Source organism: Erpetoichthys calabaricus, chromosome 10, assembly GCF_900747795.2.
Source record: "Erpetoichthys calabaricus chromosome 10, fErpCal1.3, whole genome shotgun sequence".
Classification (NCBI taxonomy): Eukaryota; Metazoa; Chordata; class Cladistia; order Polypteriformes; family Polypteridae; genus Erpetoichthys; species Erpetoichthys calabaricus.
Genome location: NC_041403.2, coordinates 39,743,332 through 39,769,088, shown reverse-complemented (window position 1 = coordinate 39,769,088; position 25,757 = coordinate 39,743,332). Strand labels below are relative to the sequence as shown.

The window sequence follows — 25,757 nt, the reverse complement described above, 5'->3', positions numbered from 1 at the left end:
TTAATTTCCTAACATTTTTAAGATGGAAGAAACATGTTTTGGACAACTTTGTAATGTGCTCTTTAAATGACATGCTAGAGTCAAAGATAACTCCTAGATTGCGGGCTGATTCAGTAAAATTGACTGGGATTCCCATTGAGTTAAATGATGACAAAATATTATTGTGATCAGCATCATTCCCTCCAACAATTAACATCTCTGTTTTATCTGTATTTAAAGACAAGTACTTCTTATTCATCCACTCCTTTAATTCACTAACACAACTAATTAAAGACAACATTGGAGAAACTTCATTTGATTTAAATGAAAGGTATAACTGGGTGTCATCTGCATACGAGTGAAAATTAACATTATGCTTCCTAATGATAGATCCCAGTGGAAGCATGTACAGTGAAAACAGTAAAGGTCCCAGTACTGAGCCCTGCGGGACACCATATTGAACGTCTGTGTATAATGATGGAGTACTGTCAGCACATTTCTGTACATATTGGAATCGATTTGATAAGTAAGAACTAAACCAAGTGAGCACGGTGCCTGTAAGCCCAACATCATTTTCTAGCCTGTGCAGTAAAATAGAATGGTCGATGGTGTCAAATGCTGCACTTAAGTCCAACAACATAATTACAGTTGAGTTTCCTTCATCAGAGGATATCAGAATGTCATTTACAACCCGTGTTAGTGCCGTTTCTGTACTATGACCAGTGCGAAAACCAGACTGCAATTTCTCAAATAAATTGTAATGCATAAGGTGTGTCTGAAGCTGACTGGCGACTACTTTTTCTAGTATTTTAGAGAGAAACGGTAAATTTGAAATAGGCCTATAATTATTTAGTATATATGGGTCAAGGTCTGACTTTTTAAGTAATAGTTTAATGACTGACACTTTTAGTGCATCTGGTACTGTGCCATGCAATAATGAACTATTGATAATGTTTAGGATAGGCGCTGCAAGAACATCCATTGCACTTTTTACTAGTTTTGTTGGCACTAGATCTAGGGAACAAGTAGTGGGCTTCATTTTAGAAATTAAACTTAAGACTTCCTGCTCAGTTACAGGATTAAAATTACTAAAGTGCTGAGTGCAATGTGAGACAGGGTCTGCTAAGCTAGTATTTGGTTTGTACTGTGATGCAGAGATCTGGGATCTTATATTTTTAATTTTCTCATTGAAGAAGTTAATAAAGTCTGTACTGCTAATGTCTGTTGGTATTTTGCACTGTTGATCTGAATTTCCATTTGTTAATTTAGCCACTGTTCTAAACAGTGCCCGAGGATTTTTATTATTGCTATCTATTAATGTAGAATAATATTCTGACCGAGCTTTAAAGAGGGCTTTTTTATATTTATTAACACTCTCTGTCCATGCAATTTGAAAGACCTGTAGCTTTGTTGTTCTCCATTTGCGTTCCAGTTTTCGACACTCTAATTTAAGAGCTCGAGTGTTTTCATTAAACCAGGGAGAGTTTCTATGTGCTTTGATCACTTTTGTTTTAAGGGGAGCCACTGTGTCCAGAGCATCTCTCAAGGTCACATTATAATGTGATGTTAGCTCATCTAAATTGTTTTCTGTGTTTACATTTGATGTTAACTGATCTAAATGGTTTTCCACAATTACACTCGACTTACTCAAAGTATCTATAAATTTTGAAGCAGAATTACAAACTAGATGCCGCACTGTCTTTGTTTTAATATGGGAGTGTGTTCGCAAGGGCAGGACCAAATCAAATGTAATTAAGTAGTGATCGGAAATAACTTCATTTAATGGAGTAATAATTAAATTTTGAATTTCAACTTTGTAAGTTATAATTAAATCTAATGTGTGGTTATGATTATGAGTTGGACCTTTGACATTCTGACAAAATCCTACTGAATTTAACAAATAAGTAAAACATTTGCTAAAAGTGTCAGTTTCCACATCAATGTGTACATTAAAATCTCCCATCAGTACTACGTGATCATAGTTTATAGCCAAGTCAGATAAAAGGTTGCTAAATTCAGACATGAACAATGAATACGGCCCTGGTGGTCTATAGACTAGCACTATAATTGTGTTGGAATCTGTTTTAATATTTAAAATGAATGCTTCAAAGGATGTAAAGTTGCCTAAATTTTTTTTAGAAGTGATTTGCATTTTGTTACAATGAATTATTCCAAGGCCCCCTCCTCGACCTGAATCTCTAGACTTATGAAGGAACGAGTATCCATCTGGTGACGCCTCAGCTAGGGGTACAGTGTCACATTTACTAAGCCAGGTTTCGGTGAGAAGACACAGATCAGATTTTGTACTTAATATAATATCATTTACCAAAACAGCTTTAGTGCCAAGAGAGCGAATGTTCAATAAGCAGCATTTAAAACTGTATGCTTCTTTCTGAATTGGTGATATACTTTTAGTTTTAATTTGTAGTAAATTTCTATTACAGATGCCCCTGGTGGAGGTCTGGTTTTATCCCTTGGTCTAATTATACACCTTATTTTTTGGTTATCAATTAATTTAAGGTTTGTATCAAGACTAAATTTACTGGATGCCCCAAGACAAGGATTATGGGTAACAGCTTCAGGAAAGTAACAGGTGGGATAAACAACAGCCTGTGATTTAAGATCACATGACTGCGGCCTGGATGGTGCTCTAATCAGTCAACCAGGCAGTTTTGCTGCCATATTTTGGGATAATACATAAGATCCCCTCCAGTTAGGATGAAGACCATCTCTTCTGAAAAATCCAGGCCTTTCCCAAAAATCATCCCAATTGTTCACAAACGCTATGCTTTTGTTTGCACACCAGGTTTCTAGCCAGCAGTGAAGGGAATGCAATCTGCTATAAATCACATCCCCTCTATATAATCTTGGTAAGGGGCCAGATACAACTAAATTCCGACATTTTCTTTTAGCTTTGATGCAAAGAGAGATGAAGTTCCTCTTTAATACCTCAGATTGCTGTGAATAAATATCATTAGTGCTGACATGCAGCAATAAGGTAGATACTTCATCGTCGGCGACACGGTCCAATGCGGCCTCTATGCCAGAAATCTTGGCCCCTGCGAGGCACTTAACATGAACTGCTGGTTTAACATAGTTTGGAATTCTAACATTCCGCACTATGGAATCGCCAATTATGAGCACTTTCTTATTCTCAGTTTCCACAGGCGCGCTGCGGAGTGCTGAGAATCTGTTCTGGGTCCGAATTGGTGACCTGGGTGCCGGGGTACTACATTTTGGATTCTTAGACCCCCGTCTTACTGTTACCCACTCGCCCTGTGGCTGAATTGGTGCTGCTGACTTTGGCCGTGCACTGACTACAGTGGGGCCAGGAGAGACTGAAGCCGAATCAGAAGTAGCCGAATTGTCTAAACAAACCGAGTCGATCCAATTTTCGGTTTGCCTAATCGCTATCAGATTCCTAACGCGGTCCTCCAATTCGCGTATTTTCCCGACCAACTCTAAATTAACTAAACACTTTTGGCAGGTGAAGCTGTCTACAATGTCGGCCGGAAAACCTGAACTGTACATGCTGCAGGACACACAACATATAAACGTGCCCTCAACGGGCAGAGCGCAGATGGAACTTACGTTTAGTGGTGATGTCATCTTCTTCGTTTTCTGTAGTTTACTTAAGTGCTTTCTGCTTCAGAGACCGTCGGCTTCAAGTTTCTCACTGCCGGTTATTTCTTCTGGTCAGCTGCCAGCTTTACTTCCGATGAACTTGCCCCGGTGTTTGCGAAGGGTTACGTGCCTGTGGGAGACGCCGCTGCTCTGTGCTTCTGCTCGGTGCTTCCGTAATTATCATAGCTCACGACAAGATGTGATCAACCGATAGTTTGGGTGCTCTTTTTATTTGAAGGTCAGCTAGTTTCCCTTACTCCCTTACCAAGGTCCACTACATCCAGATACATTCTGCTCATACTCATCACCTGGGCCCAAAAGTTGCAGCCATGCATTACATTTTAGGACTAAGCACAACTGGAATACGTGACACATCTAGTCTTGAGGCAGTTGCTCATTCTCCTTAGCCCTTTGTTAAAATATGCTTCTTCTAATTAAGTTTCTCTTTCCTTACAGTCAAACCATCATATCATTCAAACCAATTTGCCAAAGGTACCCCTTTCCTGAATACAGCACTTGCAACAAAAATCCCCTGAGTCATAGGATCACATAGGTCCCTCCAACATGCCAAGGCAGTGATCTTAGGAGAGGTACATACAGTATTGCAAAAACAATTATTACATAACAACATGGCTGGTGCCAAACCTGAACTAATAGAGTAACTGTTTAGTTTAATTCTGTTACAAACTGAGTATGTTTACTACTTACTGCAGTAAATCTTATGCTTTTTCCTACTTGGACTTCCACTGTAGCTTGGTCAAATTTATAATTTATTGCTATATATTATTTTTGTATTATACATTATATAGAATATAGAATATGTTTTATTATTTTTCTGTCTAGGGGGTCACTTGTAAAGAGAATACGGTCCATCAAAGCTATATGTGTTTACTTATATGGCTAAGGAAACCAAGCTTTGAACTACAGAGTGACAGGAGGTTCTATTTGGGAGTTTCTTCCATAAAAGTGAGTTCTCCTCTCTCTCCCTCCATCTGTTGTCGTCTTTTGTTTTGTTCGTCTATTCCCACCCAATCCAGAATGTCCAGACTAATCAATTTAAGGTGTACCTTATATTACTAGCTGAGAAATATTAGTTATGTAGCATCCCTCATGGCACTTCACTTTCAGACTGACTGACTTTCAGCATTTCTTTAAGAAGAAGAATCAAATCAAATGGAGAGATTGCACCACTAATTTCAGTGTCTACATGAACCTAAGACAACTACATCAGAATTTTATCATAGTTGTTTATATATTTTGAAAAGAACTGAGACAGGACAAGATAAAGAGTTTGGGTATCTGTGATGCTCCATGTTCCCAAAGCCATGGGCCTCTTCTGTCTCTCAAGACAACAATAGTCATATTTGAGGATGGACTTAGACGAATGAGAACACATAACAACAATTTCAAGGTGCAAACATGCATAATGTGTTTAGTCACAGCAAACAGTGTACAAAAAGTGCAGTGCATTCAATTCATAATCATCCATAGGAACAATGCAGTGCAGGATAATAAAAAAACAATGAATACAAAACATGCACAAATAGCTGCTGTTGGTACAAGTTGAGGTTGGCTGGCTCCCTTATCCTGCATTTCCATAAGCCAAGCAGGACCTCTGAAGACCACCACCACCTCTGCACCAATCTGCTCAGCAGGATTGATTCTCCCCTGGAGTACCGCTAATCTTGTTAAACTACAGGACATCCCCGACTGGTCTGCCTCCTGTAATCTGCACTGGTCGGATGCTGCTCTCTCTTTCTCCATGGTTTTCTCTTCCCTTCCTTTTTTACCCTCTTTCCCTGTTATCCTGACCTACTCAGACCTTTTAATGACTCTGCGAGTTCAGGTTCAGGTACACTAACTGATACACAGAGTATCAATGATGGATGGCTGTGCTGAATGTGCTCATTCACATAAACAAGCAATTAGCCAATTTCCCCCATTAAGTTCTCTGCTGCCACATTGATTTCCTCCTGCACCTACAGTCACAAGGTCTGAGGTCACACTATGTTTTTTAAAACACTTGCACCTTCTCAGATCCACCATGGAATCTGGACACGCTGCACCATATTCTGTTGGAGATCACTGTTTAATAGCAATGATGTTAACATGAAATTAAGTAAAACCATTCAATCTCCACATGGTTTCACCTGTGGGCTAGTGTAGCTTTAGCCGATGTGAGTCCAATAAAGAATGATGACTTCTAGTTATCTCATTTCTTATATATTGGGACTGGACTTGAAGAAGCTGGACTTCTGGGAAGGTCCGTTAGTGAAGTCAATGATCTTCAGTGGGTTCCACCCAAATCTATCCCCCGTTTTTATCTTGAGCAGAGCCACCAACACACTCCTGTAATGTGCACACATCACAACATATTGGATTAAAGAGACATTTTTTAAAAGTCATTGATATGTGAAGAGTAACCAAGTACAAACTGTGCTGAAAAAATTATTCTGGTTTACCTAAAGCAAATTTAATATTATATAAAAATATTAGCCACGCATAATTGTCGAAGACAGATAGTAGAATAAATATAAAAATATTTGATATACAGTATCTTGCCTTATGTGAACCCTCAGTGTTCCTCCTACACCTTTTTTCGCTATCGTCGTGCCTCTAAACCTGTCTTGTCCAGTGCTTTCTCTCTGAATCGTGTTCTCATAAAGCCTGCTTCTTAGACTCTGTCATTTTGAGGCAAATTGATCGCCTCTTGACTATTTTTTGATTCCCAGCAATGGTAATTGGAATCCCATTACCCTCTGTGAAAACTTCATTTGTATTCTTGCAAATACTTCCTATCTTTGAAGGCAACTCATCTGAATTTAGCAACCCAGCATCGCTTGGTAAGTTGTTCACTTTGTTGTCAAGTCAAGTCAAATAGCTTTATTGTCATATCATCCATACATGTTATTGCAGCACACAGTGGTATGAAATAGCAATTCCCCAGGACTGAGGTGAAACTTATACATAAACACAACTGTAAGACAAGTAAAGATCTATATCTACTCTCTATATATAAAATACTAAGCCTAAAAGTGCAACGATTTTATGTCATGTTTTTTTGTTTCACTTTAAATCGGGCTTATTTTAAGATAGATAGATAGATAGATAGATAGATAGATAGATAGATAGATAGATAGATAGATAGATAGATAGATAGATAGATAGATAGATAGATAGATAGATAGATAGATAGATAGATAGATAGATAGATAGATAGTGTGGTATATGGCCGGACATTCATCCCGGCCAATACCCCCAGGCCACCAGATGGAGCCCTTCCTGCAGCATGGAGGTGCCCCGAATGCCAGCAGGGAATCATGGACAATGGAGTCTTTATTCACAGCCCTGCTGGATACCATGGGGGCTGCCAGAGGACGCCGCAGGGAGGCTCAAGGAATATTTTCCCTACAGTCTGGAAGTACATCCTAATCACGTGGACAGAAGAAACGACGTACTTCCGGGTTGAAGAAAAAGGAGTTTTCACCCGACCCGGAAGTGTTACAAAGTCACATGGACCGGAGGAGAGAAACACTTTCGTGTTAAGGACTTTAAAGGACAATGGGAAACCCCAGCAGATAGAGCCGAGTTGGGAGGAAGGGTGACTGAGCTGCTGGGAGGTGTGGAGGATTGTGATTGTGTATTGTAATTGATTATTGATTTATTATTGATGTATTGTGGAGTGGAGGGTGCTTTGTGCACATTGTTATTATAATAAAAATAACATTTGAACTTTTATCTGGTGTCTGACGAGTGGTCTGAGGGTTCAAGGGGATGACAGCACCCTCTATCTGTCACAATAGATAGATAGATAGATAGATAGATAGATAGATAGATAGATAGATAGATAGATAGATAGATAGATAGATAGATAGATAGATAGATAGATAGATAGATAGATAGATAGATAGATAAATACTTTATTAATCCCAAGGGGAAATTCACATACTCCAGCAGCAGCATACTGATAAAAAACAATATTACATTAAAGTGTAATAAAAATGCAGGTATAACAGACAATAACTTTGTATAGTGTTAATGTTTACCCCCCTGGGTGGAATTGAAGAGTCGCATAGTGTGGGGGAGGAATGATCTCCTCAGTCTGTCAGTGGAGCTGGACAGTAGTTTGTCTCTGAAGCTGCTCCTCTGTCTAGAGATGATACTGTTCAGTGGATGCAATGGATTCTCCATGATTGACAGGAGCCTACTCAGCGCCCGTACCTCTGCCACAGATGTCAAACTGTCTAGCTCCATGCCTACAATAGAGCCTGCCTTCCTCACCAGTTTGTCCAGGCGTGAGGCTTCCTTCTTCTTTATGCTGCCTCCCCAGCACACCACCGCATTGAAGAAGGCGCTCGCCACAACCATCTGAAAGAACATCTGCAGCATCTTATTGCAGATGTTGAAAGATGCCAGCCTTCTAAGGAAGTATAGTCGGAAGTAAAACCTACATACAGTATATATGTTTGGTATCATTCTTTTCAGAATTTATCAAACTTTAATGTGATGTTGTTAGATTTTCAGATTCTTATTCTGTTTTTAAATTATAAACTAAAAATATCAAGAACTCACGTCACACGAGACAAGACTTTGTGCCAAAAGATTTAACCACGCCTGGGGCCGGAAGTAAAAATCAAAGAGTAGGACAGCTGCTGCACAGGCTTTTAAATGTTCGAAGCGCCATGCAAGATGCAGATCACGCGGCATGGCAGCGGCAGCAGCAGTGGCAGCAGCAGCAGTTGATCGAGCAAAGAGGAGATAAAAAAAAAAACTATTTGTTTCCCATTGTATCACCGTTTAAGAGGTGGTTTCAGAGGAGTGACTGCATCTCCTTGGGGTGCGTTCAGCCCCCCTCTTAACAACGCGAGCAGCACAGACGCAAAGTGGCTGGCGTGTAGCACAGGCTGGGGGGTTTGGTGAGCAAAGCAAGCGGGAGGGGGAGGACAGACCACCTAGTTATGCTATAAATAAAGAAAGATAGAAGTATTAGGTAAATTAATAGATAGTAATACATCTAAATAGACAGTAATAAATAAATGATAACAACAACTAATAATAAAAAAACAAACAATAGTTACAAATGTAACACATATATATAAACTACTTGTAGCAGATCTGAAGTCAGGGTGGCAGCAGAGAGGTCAGAGTCTGGACAGCTAAGGGGTCTGAGCTGTTGCAGTACCTGGTAGAATTAGTTTGGATGCAACGGATCCTTCTGCCAGATGGAACTGGGTCAAAGACAACATGATGATCCATTTTAACTTTATTTTTTGTAAAATATTAAAAAAAATTGTGATAATATGGGATTGAACAGTTTTACCCCTACAGTGTCTTGTCATTGTGTGTATCACTGACCCACAAAAGCCAAACTGACCAACCAGATCAAAACCAAACTAACCAACCAGATTTCTCAGAGTGCTTTATTATGGAGTAGATATTTTCTATTACGTTACATACTATGAGCAGCATGACACCCTGTGTTTACTTCTAACATACTCCATGCTTGAGTGGGTTTTTGATGAGGGCTATATTGTCTATCCAAAATGTTTGGTTAATTGGTGATTCTAAAAGGAGCCTGGAATCTCCATGTGTCTTGAGATGGGTTGGGTTCCCATTCAGAGTTTGTTCCTGCTGTGAACACTTTTCTTCTCAGATAGACCTGACACCCGGTCCTGGGCTGGTTTCTGCTTTCAGACTGATGTTCTACCACTTTACAATCCTGAATTTGATTAGAAAATGGAGGGATGGATATTCTTTAACTTTTCCTGCTTTTATATGATGCTTTGTGTTTTAAATTAATATGATTTATTTTCCATTAAATCATTATTAGCAAATGTATTTTTTAATATTTTCTTAAAAAAAGTCGATTTTAGTAGAGGTTTATTTTGATTTATTTTTGTATTACTTTCTACGAAGGTAAACAATTGTCATCTTGGGGTTGCAGAACACAACAAATTCATTCCAAATGGAATTTATACTAAATATATTCTTTTTTGTTCTTTTTCTTCTTCTTCACCGAGAAAAGTTATAGAAAGCACTACAGAAAGAAACGCAATAGAAATATATTGATTCTTAACAATACAAAATGTTTACTAGATTGAAAAAGAAACAGCTGATATCTTCAAAAGCAATAACACTTTAAATCCTGCTGGTAACCTTTGGAGATTCTTTGGCGTGAGTGTGAAGGCAAGGTATGATTACACTTGTAGCATGGTGACATTTACAATCATGTCTTAATTGATGTCATACTGATACAACCCTATATTGACTCAGCATTATTGAATTAAGCAGCACACAGTGTAAGTTTTACATTCTTGCAATATATTTGGTCCGCCTTAGTGCTATTTACCCAGTGACAATATCTCAGCATTACTAATCAATACAGAAAATAATTTCACAAGAAAACAGATTTGGTGACTTGTTTGCACAATGGCTACCCACGTATTAGTTAGTCTTTGATAAAAGTATGAATATTAACCCTTCACTCTGACACAGAGTATGATATGTGCTGTCCTCTTCCAATAAATGCTGGCCCTGCACTAGACTAAGAAACAATTTATTGTGTAAACTTCACCATAAAATATGTAAATGTTGTGATGTGTATAAGGAGTCAAGTATTTACAATCATATCTAGGGTTCCATTTCTGCAAATGAAATGAAGAGAAGCCGGACAGCATCGCTGATTGACCATAAACAGCTCAGCTGTCACTCTCCTGACCCGTGGCAATTAAGTGGCTTCGCTCAAATACAGTACCCACAAAAAGTATTCCCCCTTCATGTTTTTCATTTTATTGTTGATTTATTTTTGCTTTTTTGACACAGATCAACAGAAAAAGACTTTAACATCATTGTGAAAATAGATTTCTCCAAAGTGATCAAAAATAGTTACAAATACAACATACAAAATAATTGATTGCATAAGTATTCACCAGATCAGTGTTTAGTAGATGCATCAGTTTCAACCATGACAGCCTTAGTCTGTTTGCTAAAGGTCTCCACCAGCTTTACACACCTGGACACTTCCATTATCTCCCATTCTTCTTTGCAAAACTGCTCAAACTCTATCAGGTTACATGGTGATTATGAGCTAACAATCCAGCCACAAATCCTGAATAAGATTGATTTCTGTACTCTTACAGGACAACTCCAGGTCATTAACAGTGTGGTGTTTAAGTCATTCTTGTGCAGCTTTGGCTTTATGCTTGTGGTTGTTGTCTTGCTGGTAAACAAATCTTTTCCCAAGATGTCGGTGTCTTGCAGACTGCATCAGGTTTTCCCTCAGGATTTCCTTGTATTTTGCTACATTCATTTTACCCTCTTCCCTCAAAAGCCTTACAAGACCTACTGTAGAGAAGCATCCACGCAGCATGATTGGATGCCCCAGTGATGACTTAGGGAGTGAATACTTAAATATGATCAATTATTTGGTGTCACTTTAGGCAATCTAGGGCAAACCAGCCCTACTTGGTGCCAGTCCCAAGCCAGGATAAATAGAGGGAGCTCATGTCAGAAAGGAGACCTGTAATAAATTGCAGCTAAAACCTTATTCATGCAATCAGTCCAATCAGCTTTGGAAAAATGCTAGGATGTACCCCAAATGTGATGGACAGAGACCTCACTTGACCCCTTTGGGAAATAAGCAACCTCTCTCACCAACAAGACATTACTGTCTGCAGATCTGCCTCTTTCTGGATGTTTTTGTTTTTTAGCTTCATTCTGAAAACACTTTAGAGACTTGTGTTTGAAAATCCCAGGTGATCAGCAGCTATAAACATACTCAGACCAGCCTGTCTGGCACCATTACTGAAATCACCCCATTCTGTATTTGATGTGAACATTAACTGAAGTTTATGACCTGCATCTCTATAATTTTATGCATTGCGTTGCTCCCAAATGATTGGCCGATCAGATAATTACATGGTAAACAGGTGTATAGGTGTTTGTGGTAATTTTCTCAGTGAATGCATATTGGGGCATTCAGAGCACTACTCCATTTGTTTAAAAAATCCAGTATGTTCTATGAAAAACATGTTTACTCTTTTGTGTTTTTAATAGTCAGCAGAATGGAGTTGTGGACTGTTATAGTTCACATGGTATTCTGATCCCCTTTACTGTAAATCACAAAGAATAGGTATTCATTAGACAAAATAATATAAAATTTTCCATAAAATTGTCAAAAAGGTCTTTGTCATTTACATATTGGAACTTGACAACCATTTCCTTAGCCTTCCCAACACAGTGTGGTCCATGTCTTTTGAATGGTGGTGTGTTTTTGCTATTTCTTTTGACATATACATGGAAACATCAGTAGGACTACTATTGCTAATCCTGTTGGCCATTTTACCTCATAAATTCTCAAACACACCCCTTTGGTACCTGCCTTTACCATTGTGAATTGACTCTATGAAGCTAACACTGATTAAGTTGTCAATTTCTTGTATTAGGAATTTGTTAGTTTTTGCATACCCCTTGGGGACAGAGCACAGGGTCAGCCATTGTACAGCTCCTCTGGAGCAATTGAAGGTTAAGGGCCTTTTCTCAGCAGAGTAGGATCTCTTTTGGTAGTGACGGGGATTCGAACCAGCAACCTTCGGGATACCAGCGCAGATCCTTAGCCTCAGAGCCTCCACTCTGCCCTATGTGGGAAGGGAACATTTAACTAAAAAAGTGGCCACTCAAATAGTTAAAGCTTAGAAATTTAAATTCTAGGTATGTACACAACATTAAGCTATGTAATTTATAACAGTTTACTGTCACATGGAGCCTGAATCCACTTAGGAGAAGATAATAAATTACATTGCTGTTTACTTCTGTGTCTGCTCAACAAATGCAGCATTGGTTTATTTTTTTTAAGACGAAATCTGTGCTGTTGTGTACGCTTGATGTTGGCCAAAGGTAAACATGGGCTCTAATTTAGTAACAGGGCACACATTCGGCTTTGACTAAAGGACTGCATTACATTTACAACAGGCATGTCTCAAGGAGACCTCCTTGCCTTTTACCTGACAGCACCTGGCCCTTCATCTGCTTTATTTACTTTTTAATAGACCTGCCTACATGACATGACCAGATTACCCCCATACAATGCATGCAAGACACACTTTTAGACGTTACCTCATCAGAAAGTATTTTCAGATTTACTGCAGTAGTTTAGCTCTTCACAATTAAACAAATCAGAAGAAAAAGCTGTCAGTTGTGGCATAATGGGCACAAAGAAATTATGCATGCATAAATCTTAGCCAAGTGAAGAAAAAATGACAGGGAAGTATATTTTTGTCAATGTACAAGTACTTGGGGGTCCTCATCAATGACAGGCTGGACTTGTCTCATAACACAGTGAAACTATATAAGAAATGGCAGAGCAGAATCTTTCTTTCTAACTGCGATTTTCTACACTGTGGTGTCCTTGCTGGTAATTAAAAAGGTAGGCTCAGTTATGGGATACACTCTTGACATGCTGGAGGTAGTAGAGAAGGAGAGAATGCGAATAAAAACAAGTATCATTATGAACAATGCTGTGTATGCTCTCTCTGACACACTAACACTGAGAACTTTCAGCCAATCAGCAGACGTGTGTGAAGAAATGCTACGGGGTCTCTTTATGTCTACGACAAGATACCTGCATAATGCCTCACCGGGACTGTCACTGCTCTTTTTATCTTTAAACAAGTCATGAATTTTTCTTTCTTTATAGTTTTTTTTTCTTTTAGTCATTCTAGTATTTATTTGAGAGGGTGTTTTTGTTTCTTATAATAGAGTAATATGAATTTATTGAGCTTCTTTAAAGAACAAAATTTCTCCCTGAGGACAGGTAAACAACAACATTTATTTCTATTGCTCATTTTCATTTAAACAATGTAGCTCCAAATTGTTTACAAGATGTCAAAGTAAAATAAAAGAAAAAATAAATTAAAATTATGTAAAAATAATAATGAATAAATAGTATTGAAAAAATGAATAATGTAAACTTACATAAGATCTTTATACAGTATATAATACGCTACCGTGGCTGTTCGTTTGTCTGTCCAGGATTTTAAATCACCTGTGGCTCACAAACTGTTTGACCTATTGACCTGAAATTCGGTACACATATACTACGTGACGTCTACTATCCGCTTTCAGGGTGATGATTGACCTCCAAGGTTATTCCTCTTTTATTTTTATTATATTTATTGTGGAATCAACTCTCGGCAGTGGCGCATGTATACGGGCGCCGTTCTCATCCGTACCACCTTCAACCATCACTTCACCTACCTCTTCATATCTTATATCATTCCTGAGGAAGATTGAAGACTTAAGTGCCAGATTAAGTGAAAAATTAAAGAAAAGGTACTAAGTAATTGCAACACAAACATGGATTTAATCAGTTTTAATGCGAAAAAATGCCAATGACAGAAGAGAATTGGGCCGCTAGAATGGAAAAAAGAAGAGCTGCTCAGGAAGCAGCAAGCACATGAACCTCTGAGCAAACGAATGTTAAACGTACAAAGAAACAGGATGAAAACTAGGAATGCTCAAGTCAAGTGTATTCACTGCACACTGTTACTGGTAAATATATACTGTAATTAAGAGAAGTATAGCTTCTAAAATATAGAATTGTTGTTTTAAGTCTCTAAATGCATGTCTAATGATAAAGTCAGATGGTCAGGGTAGTCAGAAAAAAAAAATTCCAATTAAACGGGAGAAAAAAACTTAATCTGTAGTTGTTCCAGGCCAAAATACCACCCAGCCATCAATAGGTATTCTACCTAACATAAATGTCCTTATGCCATTTTTAATTGTTTTTTTAGTCTTATCTTAGAGGATTTGATGCACTGGGCCTCTCTTATTCATACATCACAGGTGGCTGCACAGGACTTTGATCAGGTGGTGGTGGTGGCATGGAATGCACCGGAAAATTAAACAGAGAAAAGTAAAGATTAATAAAAATTGAAGGTTATTTAAGAGTACAATGATTCTATACAAAACCTAATTTATTAAAATAGAGCTAAAATGTAGCTATGACAAACCTAAAGTGAAAAGTGGATTTTGGGATTTATTTTTTAAATGATACCTTGTATTACCCTGGCGTAGCTTTATTAGTAATGTATTCCACATTTTTGGTGCATAGCAGGAAAAGGTTGCCTCACAATTACATTTATATTTGGCTCTTATAATAATAATAATAATAATAATAATAATAATAATACAGTAATCCCTCACTACTTCACGGTTCACTTTTCGCGGATTCACGACTTCGCGGATTTTATATGTAAGCATATCTAAATACATAACGCGGATTTTTCGCTGCTTCGCGGGTTTCTGCGGACAAAGGGTTATTTTTACTTTCTTCCTCAGTTGGTTTGCCCAGTTGATTTCATACAAGAGATGCTATTGGCGGATGGCTGAGAAGCTACCCAGTCAGAGCACGCAGTTAAGTTCCTGTGTGCTGCTGATTGGCTCAGCAATGGAGTGTTGCATTAACCAGGAAGTCTCATCTCACTCATTCATCATTAACGTGCTAATGCTTCAGGGGCCGTGTCCAAGCACCAACAGAAGATGCAAATGATTGCAGAAAAGGTCAAAGTTTTGGATATGTTGAAGGAAGGGAATAGCTACACCGCTGCAGGACATCGATTCTTTTTATTTAAAAAGGAGGAAAAGCATATAAGATCTACGGCCACAGTGTCCTTTAACCAGGGTGCAAAACGAGTTGCAAGTGGACGTGATAAGGCAGTAGTCTGGATGGAATCTGCTTTAGGAATCTTTGCAACAAGGTCGACGACGTCATGACCGCCTACAAGCTGCTACGTGTACATCGCTATACAGTAAGTGTAAACTTATCTACCGATTTCATATTGCTTAGCAGTTGTCCCTGTTTTTAATAGAGTAAATGGTGGGTTGTAAACAATACAGGGAGGGTTTAAAAACGTCCAAATACACGTTAAATAGTTAAATAAATATAGTGTCCCTACTTCGCGGAAATTCAGTTATCGCGGTCGGCCTTGGAACCTATCTCCCGTGATAAGTGAGGGATTACTGTAATAATAATAATAATCAGACCAGACGTTGGAAGATCTAAGATTATGACTTGTAAGAGGAAAGCCACTCCATATATGTAGCAAGGAGCAAGAATAGTTAAAGCTTTATATAACATTAGTAGTGTTCTAAAGGATAAAGGTAACCAATGCAGTGATGCTAAAAGTGGTAAGATGTGCTCAGGTTTTCTTGTTCTAGCTAAGATTTCTGCTGCTGCATTCTGAACTAACTGCAACCAACTGATATCTTTCTTAGGTAGACCAGTTATTAGTGCATTAGAGTAATCGAGACAACTAAGAACAAAACCACAAATTAATTTCTTAGTATCTTGCAGTTTTATAAGAGGTCTAACGCTTGCAATGTTTCTTAAGGAAAAATGCAGTTTTAGTAATATAGTGAATATGCAATTTAAAGGGTAAGCCAGAGTCCATGGTTACACCTAAATTCTTCACTTCTGCCTCAGTGTTTAATCCTAAGGGATCCTAAGTTTATTTTTAATACCCTCATTATTTCCATTTTTAGTAATGACTAAGATTTCAGTTTTTCCTTAATTTAGCTTGAGGAAATTACTACTCACCCATTCAGAAATACAAGAAAAGCAATATTTTAGATGGTACACATTTCTTTCACCACATTTCCAATGATGGTAATTTATAATTACAGTGCAACAGAAGTTGTACATTCATTCTTATTGTCTGCAGTAAAGTTGATTGTTTACTAGCTAACATAGCTGAAATACCTGGCGTTGCCCGGGAGGAAAATAAAGTGTATTTTTTTAATAGTTTGAGAAAAATATAATTAAAAAAAAAGCACAACTTTAAAAATAAAAATAAATTAACAAACAATGAGGACTCACTAATGTGTTTGTCTTGCAGTCTTGTATATATGTTATCATCCAGTTGATGCTCGAAACAGGCCAACTCTATATAATTTCAAAAGCAGCAGGGCCGCGGTGCTGCTCAAACATAAAGAATGCTGGTAGTCACCACCAGTTTGCCCTCTGGTGGACGTTCCGAGTGTCAACTGGATGATGACATGCATACAAGACCGCAAGATCACCTCCCACCCTACCCAGAAGGGGATGGGTTAGGGTTGATTTCACCCTACAGTATTTTTAGTCGACCAATGAGAAACATGTGTACCAAGTTTCATGAAAATTACTCCAGCTGTTCGGAAGTGATGCTGGAACATACATACACACACACACACACACACACACACACACATACAGTACATTGACTTTTATATATATATAGATGACAGACTGGTTTCCTGTCTATGGCTAACTTCTCCCATTTTCTTAGAATACACTCTTAGAAGGGATTGTGGATCCTCATACTACTCTGAACAGAAAAAAAGCTGGCATAGAAATTGGATGGGCGAATGTTCAACTTCACACTCTTTTGTTTGTCTGTTTGTCCTCAGTCTTCTTCACTCTGTCTCACATTTTGCTTTGGACACATTACCACTTTCTCTGTTAGCTTTAGGATCGCATAGTAATGAATTATAGTTAGAACATGTCAGGATACCAAACTTAGCAAAAACAAAACCAACAAAAAAACAGTCTTTGCCCTTTTGTATCTGTATACTTCTAATAGCAAGTGTCATTTTCAGTGATTATCATGGACTTGAGTATTCTAAAATAAATTCCTTGATTTGAAAGAAAAAGAAAGCACATGAGATATAAATGAAAATATTATTCAAAATGTTTAAAATGAATGGAGGTAAGGTTAATGAAACAGTGCTTAACAGTTTTGGGGTTCAATTTGCAGATTACAGTTTTCCTGTCTTTTCACAAATTTCATTCCCAAATCCCCAAGTCATGCATATACCGTGATGTGAGTGAGCCTGGCGATGGACACCATCATCCTGTGTAGAGCTGATATCTACCTTGCGCATTACGTATCCTGAATAACCTGCACCTCTATGCAAAGCTGTAATGGAAAAAATACAGTAGTTAAGAAATGGATGGAAATAAACTTATAATACGTTATAAATCCAGCAAATGTGTATAACAACAACAACAACAACATTTATTTATATAGCACATTTTCATACAAAAAGTAGCTCAAAGTGCTTTACATAATGAAGAAAAGAAGAATAAAAGACAAATAAGAAATTAAAATAAGACAACATTAGTTAACATAGAAAGGAGTAAGGTCCGATGGCCAGGGTGGACAGAAAAAACAAAAAAAAACTCCAGAAGGCTGGAGAAAAAAATAAAATCTGTAGGGGTTCCAGGCCACGAGACCGCCCAGTCCCCTTTGGGCATTCTACCTAACATAAATGAAATAGTCCTCTTTGTAGTTAGGGTTCTCACGGAGTCACTTGATGCTGATGGTTATACAGACTTCTGGCTTTTAATCCATCCATCATTGTTGGAACATCATGGTGCTTTGGGTAGATGGTGGTGGCACAAGCCACCACCAATAGGACACCGGAAAAGAAAACAGAAGAGAGAGTAGGGGTTAGTACAAATTTTGAATGAATAGTTATTATAATGAATTGGATATACAGAGTGTCAGGATTAAATTACAGTGAAGTTATGAGAAGGCCATGTTAAAGTAATGTGTTTTCAGTAGTTTTTTAAAGTGCTCCACTGTATTAGCCTGGCGAATTCCTACTGGCAGGCTATTCCAGATTTTAGGTGCATAACAGCAGAAGGCCGCCTCACCACTTCTTTTAAGTTTTGCTCTTGGAATTCTAAGGAGACACTCAGTTGAGGATCTGAGGTTGCGATTTGGAATATAAGGTGTCAGACATTCCGATATATAAGACGGGGCGAGATTATTTAAAGCTTTATAAACCATAAGCAGAATTTTAAAGTCAATTCTGAATGACACAGGTAACCAGTGTAGTGACATCAAAACTGGAGAAATGTGTTCGGATTTTCTTTTCCTGGTAAGGATTCTAGCAGCTGCATTCTGCACTAACTGCAAACGATTGATGTCTTTTTTGGGTAGTCCTGAGAGGAGTGCATTACAGTAATCTAGCCGACTAAAGACAAACGCATGAACTAATTTCTCTGCATCTTTCGATGATATAAGAGGTCTAACTTTTGCTATGTTCCTTAGGTGAAAAAATGCTGTCCTAGTGATTTTATTAATATGCGATTTAAAATTCAGATTACAATCAACGGTTACCCCTAAGCTTTTTACCTCCGATTTGACTTTTAATCCTAATGCATCCAGTTTATTTCTAATAGCCTCATTGTATCCATTATTGCCAATCACTAAGATTTCGGTTTTTTCTTTATTTAATTTGAGAAAGTTACTATTCATCCATTCTGAGATACAGGTTAGACATTGTGTTAGCGAATCAAGAGATTTGGGGTCATCAGGTGCTATTGATAAATACAGCTGTGTGTCATCAGCATAGCTGTGGTAGCTCACGTTATGTCCCGAGATAATCTGACCTAATGGAAGCATGTAGATTGAGAAGAGCAGCGGACCCAGGATAGAGCCTTGTGGAACACCATATAGAATATCATATAAACAAAGGAGACATTCTTGAGCTACCCCAGAACAAAAAATAATTTCAAGGAAGGAGGCTAAAATAATTGCCAAAATAATTGAAAAAAGACAGGTAAGGGTACACAAGGGAAAATTCTAATTCAAATAGAACATACACCCAAAAATCCTTTGAGCTTTTCTAATCAGTGTCCTTCATACCTGTGGGTTAACTTGCTCACCACTCTGCATACTGTGTCCAAGCATTACAACACCTACTTAACCTGCCATCTCTCTTTCTACAGGGTACCTATCTGTCTCACTCTGTCCAGTCAAACTCCTGTTCTTTCACTACTCTGGACTCTAATTTCACCTGAACAATGACTGACATGGATTGTTAAGCACCAACAGTGCATCATTTCTGGGGTCAAGAATGCTCTCCCAAGGCCATACACCTACAGCAGGGTTACTTAATTTTTTTTTCGTGATCCAATCTTGCCCTTCTTAGTGTCTTTGAAACCCATTCCATGACAGTCATCATAGCTGGGGGTGACGGTCCCCTTTGAGAATCACCACCTATTGAAATCATAGTGGGCGAGGGCCCCTATGTGACTCAACAATGGCAATGGGATGTGGCGCACAGTTTAAGAAATTCTGCCCTACAGCTCTGGGCCCTAGCTCAGCCTTAAGGGTCCAACCATATCACAAGGCAATCCTGCACCCCATAAAGTACAGCAGGTGACGACACTCTGTGCACAGAAGACACGGTTACATGCAATTTCCATCTCAACCAGGCAAACCTCTAAAAAAGGCTAGAAAAAAAGATGGAATAAGAAATGGATGGAAACATGGAGTCAGTGGGTGGATTTTAAATAAAATGTGCTTTAATTTGAAAAGTGTATCAGGAGGATATATAGATATTTACCTTAAACATCAATGTTCATTTTATAGTTTGACAGATTTAATATATGCAATTAAATTTAAAAAACCTTTACAAATCCAATCATTGCCTTTAGCTCAGCTGCAGGCAAAGAACTTCATTGGTGTTCTATGCCAGCAGGTGTCACCCAAGGTAAAAACTCTGCAATTATCTGGGATCTGACTGCAAAATGGATAATTCATCTGGTATATGGTTAGAATTTCAGCAGAAAAAGGCTTTAGCCCTGACCCTCTTCTCACCTTACCGCCTACTTTTCACTAATGACAACAAGATCAGTAAATTAAACCTGTCAGATGCCCTGCCTTTGGTCTCCAAAGCAGCTCAGTCAGAAACTATAATTGATGGTCACTTCTTCCATAAAAAGGCTTGTCAGATTCTCCTAATTATTTTAGGATGTGACTTTACAAATGGAAAAAAAAACCATACTTGTATAAATTAAATAAAATAAGCTTTCATAAGTAGGAAAGCATATGATTATAGTATATCATATTTGACCTTTAAAATACATTTACTGTGAATCTGCATCTGTGGAGCAAGTATTCTACACCGTCAGCTTTTTAAAGGCACAGCCTGAATAAGGAAGAGACATTAGCTTATATTACTTGCTTTACTTGATGTGTTTATTTTTTTTCACTTTGATTTATGTAAAGATTTTCAAATGCTCTGTTTAAAAACACTGCATTCTCAAGCACACTGAATCTACATTCTTCCTGGCAGCATTAGGTTCATTGCAAGAACCAACCCTGAAAATGACAACAGACCACCAAGGGTCACACATCTACACTCAGGCGGGATCATTTTAGAGTTATTAACTTAAAAAGCGTCTCTTTGGGATATTGGAGAAAAAAAAATGAGGAGAAATCCACACAGTAAGTTTGTATGGGATTTGAACCCAGGAGCCTGGGTGTATGAGGTAGTCATACTAACTACTGTGTAACCAAAACGTCCAGTGTGTTTTCAGGTAAAACTAAATTAATTGTTTTATTGATAATATTTAATATAAAGGATACTGTTTCTGCGGTGGGTTGGCACCTTGCCCAGGATTGTTTCCTGCCTTGTGCCCTGTGTTGGCTGGGATTGGCTCCAGCAGACCCCCGTGACCCTGTGTTCAGATTCAGCGGGTTGGAAAATGGATGGATGGATACTGTTTTGAAACTGTTTCTCCTATTTGGATGGTCACCTTATAGATAAAAAATTAGAAAAAAGCAGTCTGTTAATCACATTATAAAAACAAAGAGGTAAGAAATCAAGATTTGCACATAATACTCAAATAAAGATACCGACACATGAGAAAACATCACATTACTGGTTATGTTTAATTTTCACTACAAGAAAGCATTGTAGACTTACTTTACTTTAAAATGAAATTTTTCTGATTAGAAAAAATATCAGGTAAAACTGCAGAAAATCCAAAAGGTATTGTTCTGTGTGAACTGGATTGTTAGACGCATCTATATAGCCTTCATGACAGAAGAGTTTTAAGGATTTAAATATTGTTTTTATTTAAAGTGTGGTTCCATACATCCATCTGGTTCATAGAAATTAACTGCTTAAAAATTCTACAGCCGCACATATTATCTCCCCATTGTAAGATGCTTAATCTGTGAAAGCCATCAGAGTGGAACTTTTCCCGGGGTGCACATTGGGTAATATGGACCATCTGGAAGGTGTTTAATATTAGTAGACTTTGCTATCAAGTTCATTGTTAATTTATTCATTTAGACCCAATCCTCAGATGCATGTTAAATTTTATAGTTCAAAAATGCTCTATTAACTAACTGTACTTAGCACATATTTATTGATTTCTTAAATACAGAGTATTTTAAAAGTCAAAATGTGCCTTGTCTTTCTGAAACAAGACTAAATAGGTTTTCTGCATTAAGTATTTTGTGAGGAAGAATGTTTCACATATAGCACAATAATATATTTTAAGATTCACAATAATTTATAGACTATTAAAGAATTTAGAATAAAATGTGAGTGACAAATTATGGTAATATCAGTATTTACATGTACTGCATGGTATGTGTAATTGTTGCCCTCCTGACCATATAGTACACTTGTTTTTATATACAATTCTGATCTCATGGGATTTATTTTATTGAATGCAAACTTGATTTTCATTCAATACTGGTTTCACGTCAGAATTGCAGACTAGGAAGATTATCCTACACCAGTGTAATACAAGGCATGGGCACATTATTTAATGGGCAAATCCGACATTAAATTTCAATTACCGTATTTACTCGTGTACCACACGCCCTCGTGTAAGACGCGCACCCTAATTATTACAAAGAAAATCGCGAAAAAAATTTGCCCCGTGTACGATGTGCCACCTCCAGCTATGTCTCCTGCTTTCTGGTCAGTGCCACCGTCTCCAACCCATATAACATAGCTGGTCTCACTACCATCCTGCAGACTTTCCCTTTCACTCTTGCTGATATCCGTCTCTCAAAAATCACTCCTGACACTCTTCTCCACCCATTCCACCCTGCCTGCATTCTCTTTTTCACCTCTCTTCCACAATCGCCATTACTCTGAACTATTGATCCCAAGTATTTAAACTCATCCACCTTCACCAACTCTACTCCCTGCATTCTCATCATTCCACTGACCTCCCTCTCATTTACACACATATATTCTGTCTTGTTCCTACTGACCTTCATTCCTCTCCTCTCTAGAGCATATCCCCACTTCTCCAAGATCTCCTCAACCTGCTCCCTACTATCGCTACAGATCACAATGTCATCAGCAAACATCATAGTCCACGGTGACTCCTGTCTAAACTTGTCTGCCAACCTGTCCATCACCATTGCAAATAAGAAAGGGCTCAGAGCCGATCTCTGATGTAATCCCACCTCCACCTTGAATGCATCCATCACTCCTACCGTGAGTTGCAGTACCAGCAAAACGCCAGGGGGTTTATGGCACAGTGTGATCAAGTTGGAAAGTGACGTCAGAGTCTCTGTTTACTATCTACATGTAACAGAAAGTCGCTTTGGAGATCCTACACGATCAATATGCATGCTTCGATGTTTGATGAATGGTTTGATATGGTGAAGCAAAATGCTAACATACAAATGAATCTGTGGTACTTTTATATTCAAGCATCGCATATTCCCCAACGTAATGACAAGGTACATTTTAAACGTCTCACATACCATCTTCTGTGCCATCCTTTCTTTTTTTTTCTTTTTTTTTTTGCACCTTCACAACAACATCAGAATGCATGGCAGTGTATTTGAGCCACAGAGAAAAAAATTATGTGGTTAAATTGGAAATTTCGGCATTAATCTCGAAATGTCCACTTTAATATCGTAGTTTATTTTATCACTATAGATCGTCATAAACGTCATCTTAAAACCAACCCAGTTGTTAATCGCTATGTGCTTCTGGGGCTTCCTCCTGAACTGACAGCAGCGGCAAGTAGCAATCACCAAACAGAACACAAATTTAAGATAGTCCCGCTCTCTGCACGTACTTGGATTTAAAATACTTAGATTTATACTTGATATCACTTTCATGATGAAATGCATTAAACTATTTAAGTTACATTTTACAATTAAGTAGTTAACTTCATTTAAATAATAAATAATGTTAATAAATACACATGTGGGGGTGGCACGGTGGTAGAGCGGTAGCGCTGCTGCCTTCTAGGGAGTCAGATCGCTGGTGTTCCCTGGCAGGAATTTGCATGTTTTCCTGGTGGGTTTTTACAGTGTGCTCCGGTTTCCTTCCAAAGACATGAAGGTTAGAGGATTTGGTGATGCTAAAATGACGCTAGTGTATTTGTATGCTTGTCTTCACCTTGCAAAGAGTTGATGCCCTGTCCAGGGATTGTTTCTGTCTCCTGGTCGATGCTTGCTGGAATGGGCACATCCCTGGATTGGTGGGTGTAATCATTAAACACCCATCCTTTTCAGAGATATTGTGGCAAGGTGTCTTCAGAATTTAATGGATGTTTCAGGCAATTCACAACACAACGAATCCAAACATTTTCTCACCGTGATGATATCTTGCACTGCCACCTGGTGGAATCTTCCAGCTTTATCTAAAGCACATGCGCTAGTATAAACAGTACAATGCTTGAGTAGCAGGAGCGTCCGCTGGAGCACGTGTTGCGTTGTGTGAAGTATAAACCTGGCCTTAGGGTTGCCAGTGATTCCTTGTTTAATGGAATCAAATATGGAATGCAATTTGTTCAGGATTTTATACAGCAGTAAAACTTCAAGAGGGACCCCCCTGCAATGCCCCATTCCAAAGTTGGAAACCCTAGTCTATCCGTCCCTCCATTGAGCCCGTCCAGACCCAACACAAGACTAAAAGCCTTCTGATACCTAAGCCCACTGGATGCTTAGACTTTTAGCAAGAAGACCGACTATCCATCTAGATTGTATGGGATGTTTGCACACCAGCCTTGCTTTATGTTTGCTCTAGGCATACTTAAACATGCAATCTATATAATATTAGAATTAAATCAAAGTTTGAACCCTGCTTGCTTTGTACTCTTGCTGTCTGGGAGATTAGCGTGAAAAAGTAAGTTATCTGAGAAGACAAGTCTGATTCACTTTGATGGTGACCACAAGTGGAGCTACAGACTACAACTGCATGTCCATGACAGGCTGGGACATTTATATACAAAGTACCAGGGGCAAACAGTTTGAGATATTCAGGTCTGTATAGGAAAGACTTTTAAAACAAAGATGGACTCATCACCGTCCATCCCTTTCCTATTCTTTTTCCTGCCATGCCATACATCACTCTCTTAAATTAAAAAAATATTGGTTTTATCTTTAATTTCTTTTAAATGTTCCTGAATTTTTAATTCCATAGATAAATACATAGCAAGAATAAAACTATTAAGGGCAAAGGGGAGATTCCCAGTACACTCTGTAGGACATCTGCAAAAATAAATGTTAATATAACCCACAGTGAAGTTAGTGGTTACCTTTTTTTCAGTTTCAATTTATTAACCTCGTGTCATTTGCTTGTCTTCTGAAATTAGTCTAATTTATTACACCACTGACACAGTGGGCATCTTTGGTTAATAGCAGAGGCAGGCACAGACCATCTCAACAATGTTCTTCAGGGAAACAAATCTGATTCATGCAAATTACAGGTAAAGTGCTCACTAACAAGTTGAATAAGTTATACATCATTAAATCCTGTAAGCTAAGCGTTCTAATCAAATAGCATGTGTTTTCTGGATTTGGCAATATTTGTGAAAAAGAAGGTCAAAATTAGAATATGGAATCAGATTGCTGTGCAAACTTCAGCCCAGCACAATCTGTTTGTTACAGATTGTCTTGGCATTATATCACCATAGTTTAACAAAAGTTCTTCCCTCAGTTAATAATAATTATGTTACAATACTACTATAATACTAACCTAGGGGCTACTAGGAGTAAATAAGTCACTTTAAATGAAAGACCAATCCCAATGATGCAATGGTTTTGATGGCTATTGTGGCAAGGTGGTGTTGGGATTTTATAGGGCATTCCCTAACCCTTGTAACAGACAGCCAGCAGCTCAACCCGGCCGGGACATCCCTGGTCCTTCCACAGCACCCAGCAGGGCTGAGATAGTGAACTCCAAGTCCCAGGATACTCTCTGGCAATCTGGGGCACTGCTATACTTCAGGGGAGCTGCCAACTAACGTCTTGGGGGAGGCAGTGTCCAAAAATATCTGCCTTCCACGATCCTTCCATTCTCTGGGTGTCTCGGCTGGGTTGAGCTGCCAGCCGTCT

The 25,757-nt window shown here is 38.4% G+C and overlaps 1 protein-coding gene across 1 annotated transcript; it reads right to left on the bottom strand.

Annotated features, from left to right (window-relative positions):
* Positions 1–18,164: 18,164 nt before the first annotated feature.
* Positions 18,165–19,052, bottom strand: LOC127529479 (uncharacterized; the record flags this gene model as incomplete). The annotated part of the gene is made up of 1 exon (XM_051933222.1): positions 18,165–19,052. A coding segment is annotated over one exon (888 nt), but the record flags the coding sequence as incomplete, so codon positions are not given.
* Positions 19,053–25,757: the final 6,705 nt, after the last annotated feature.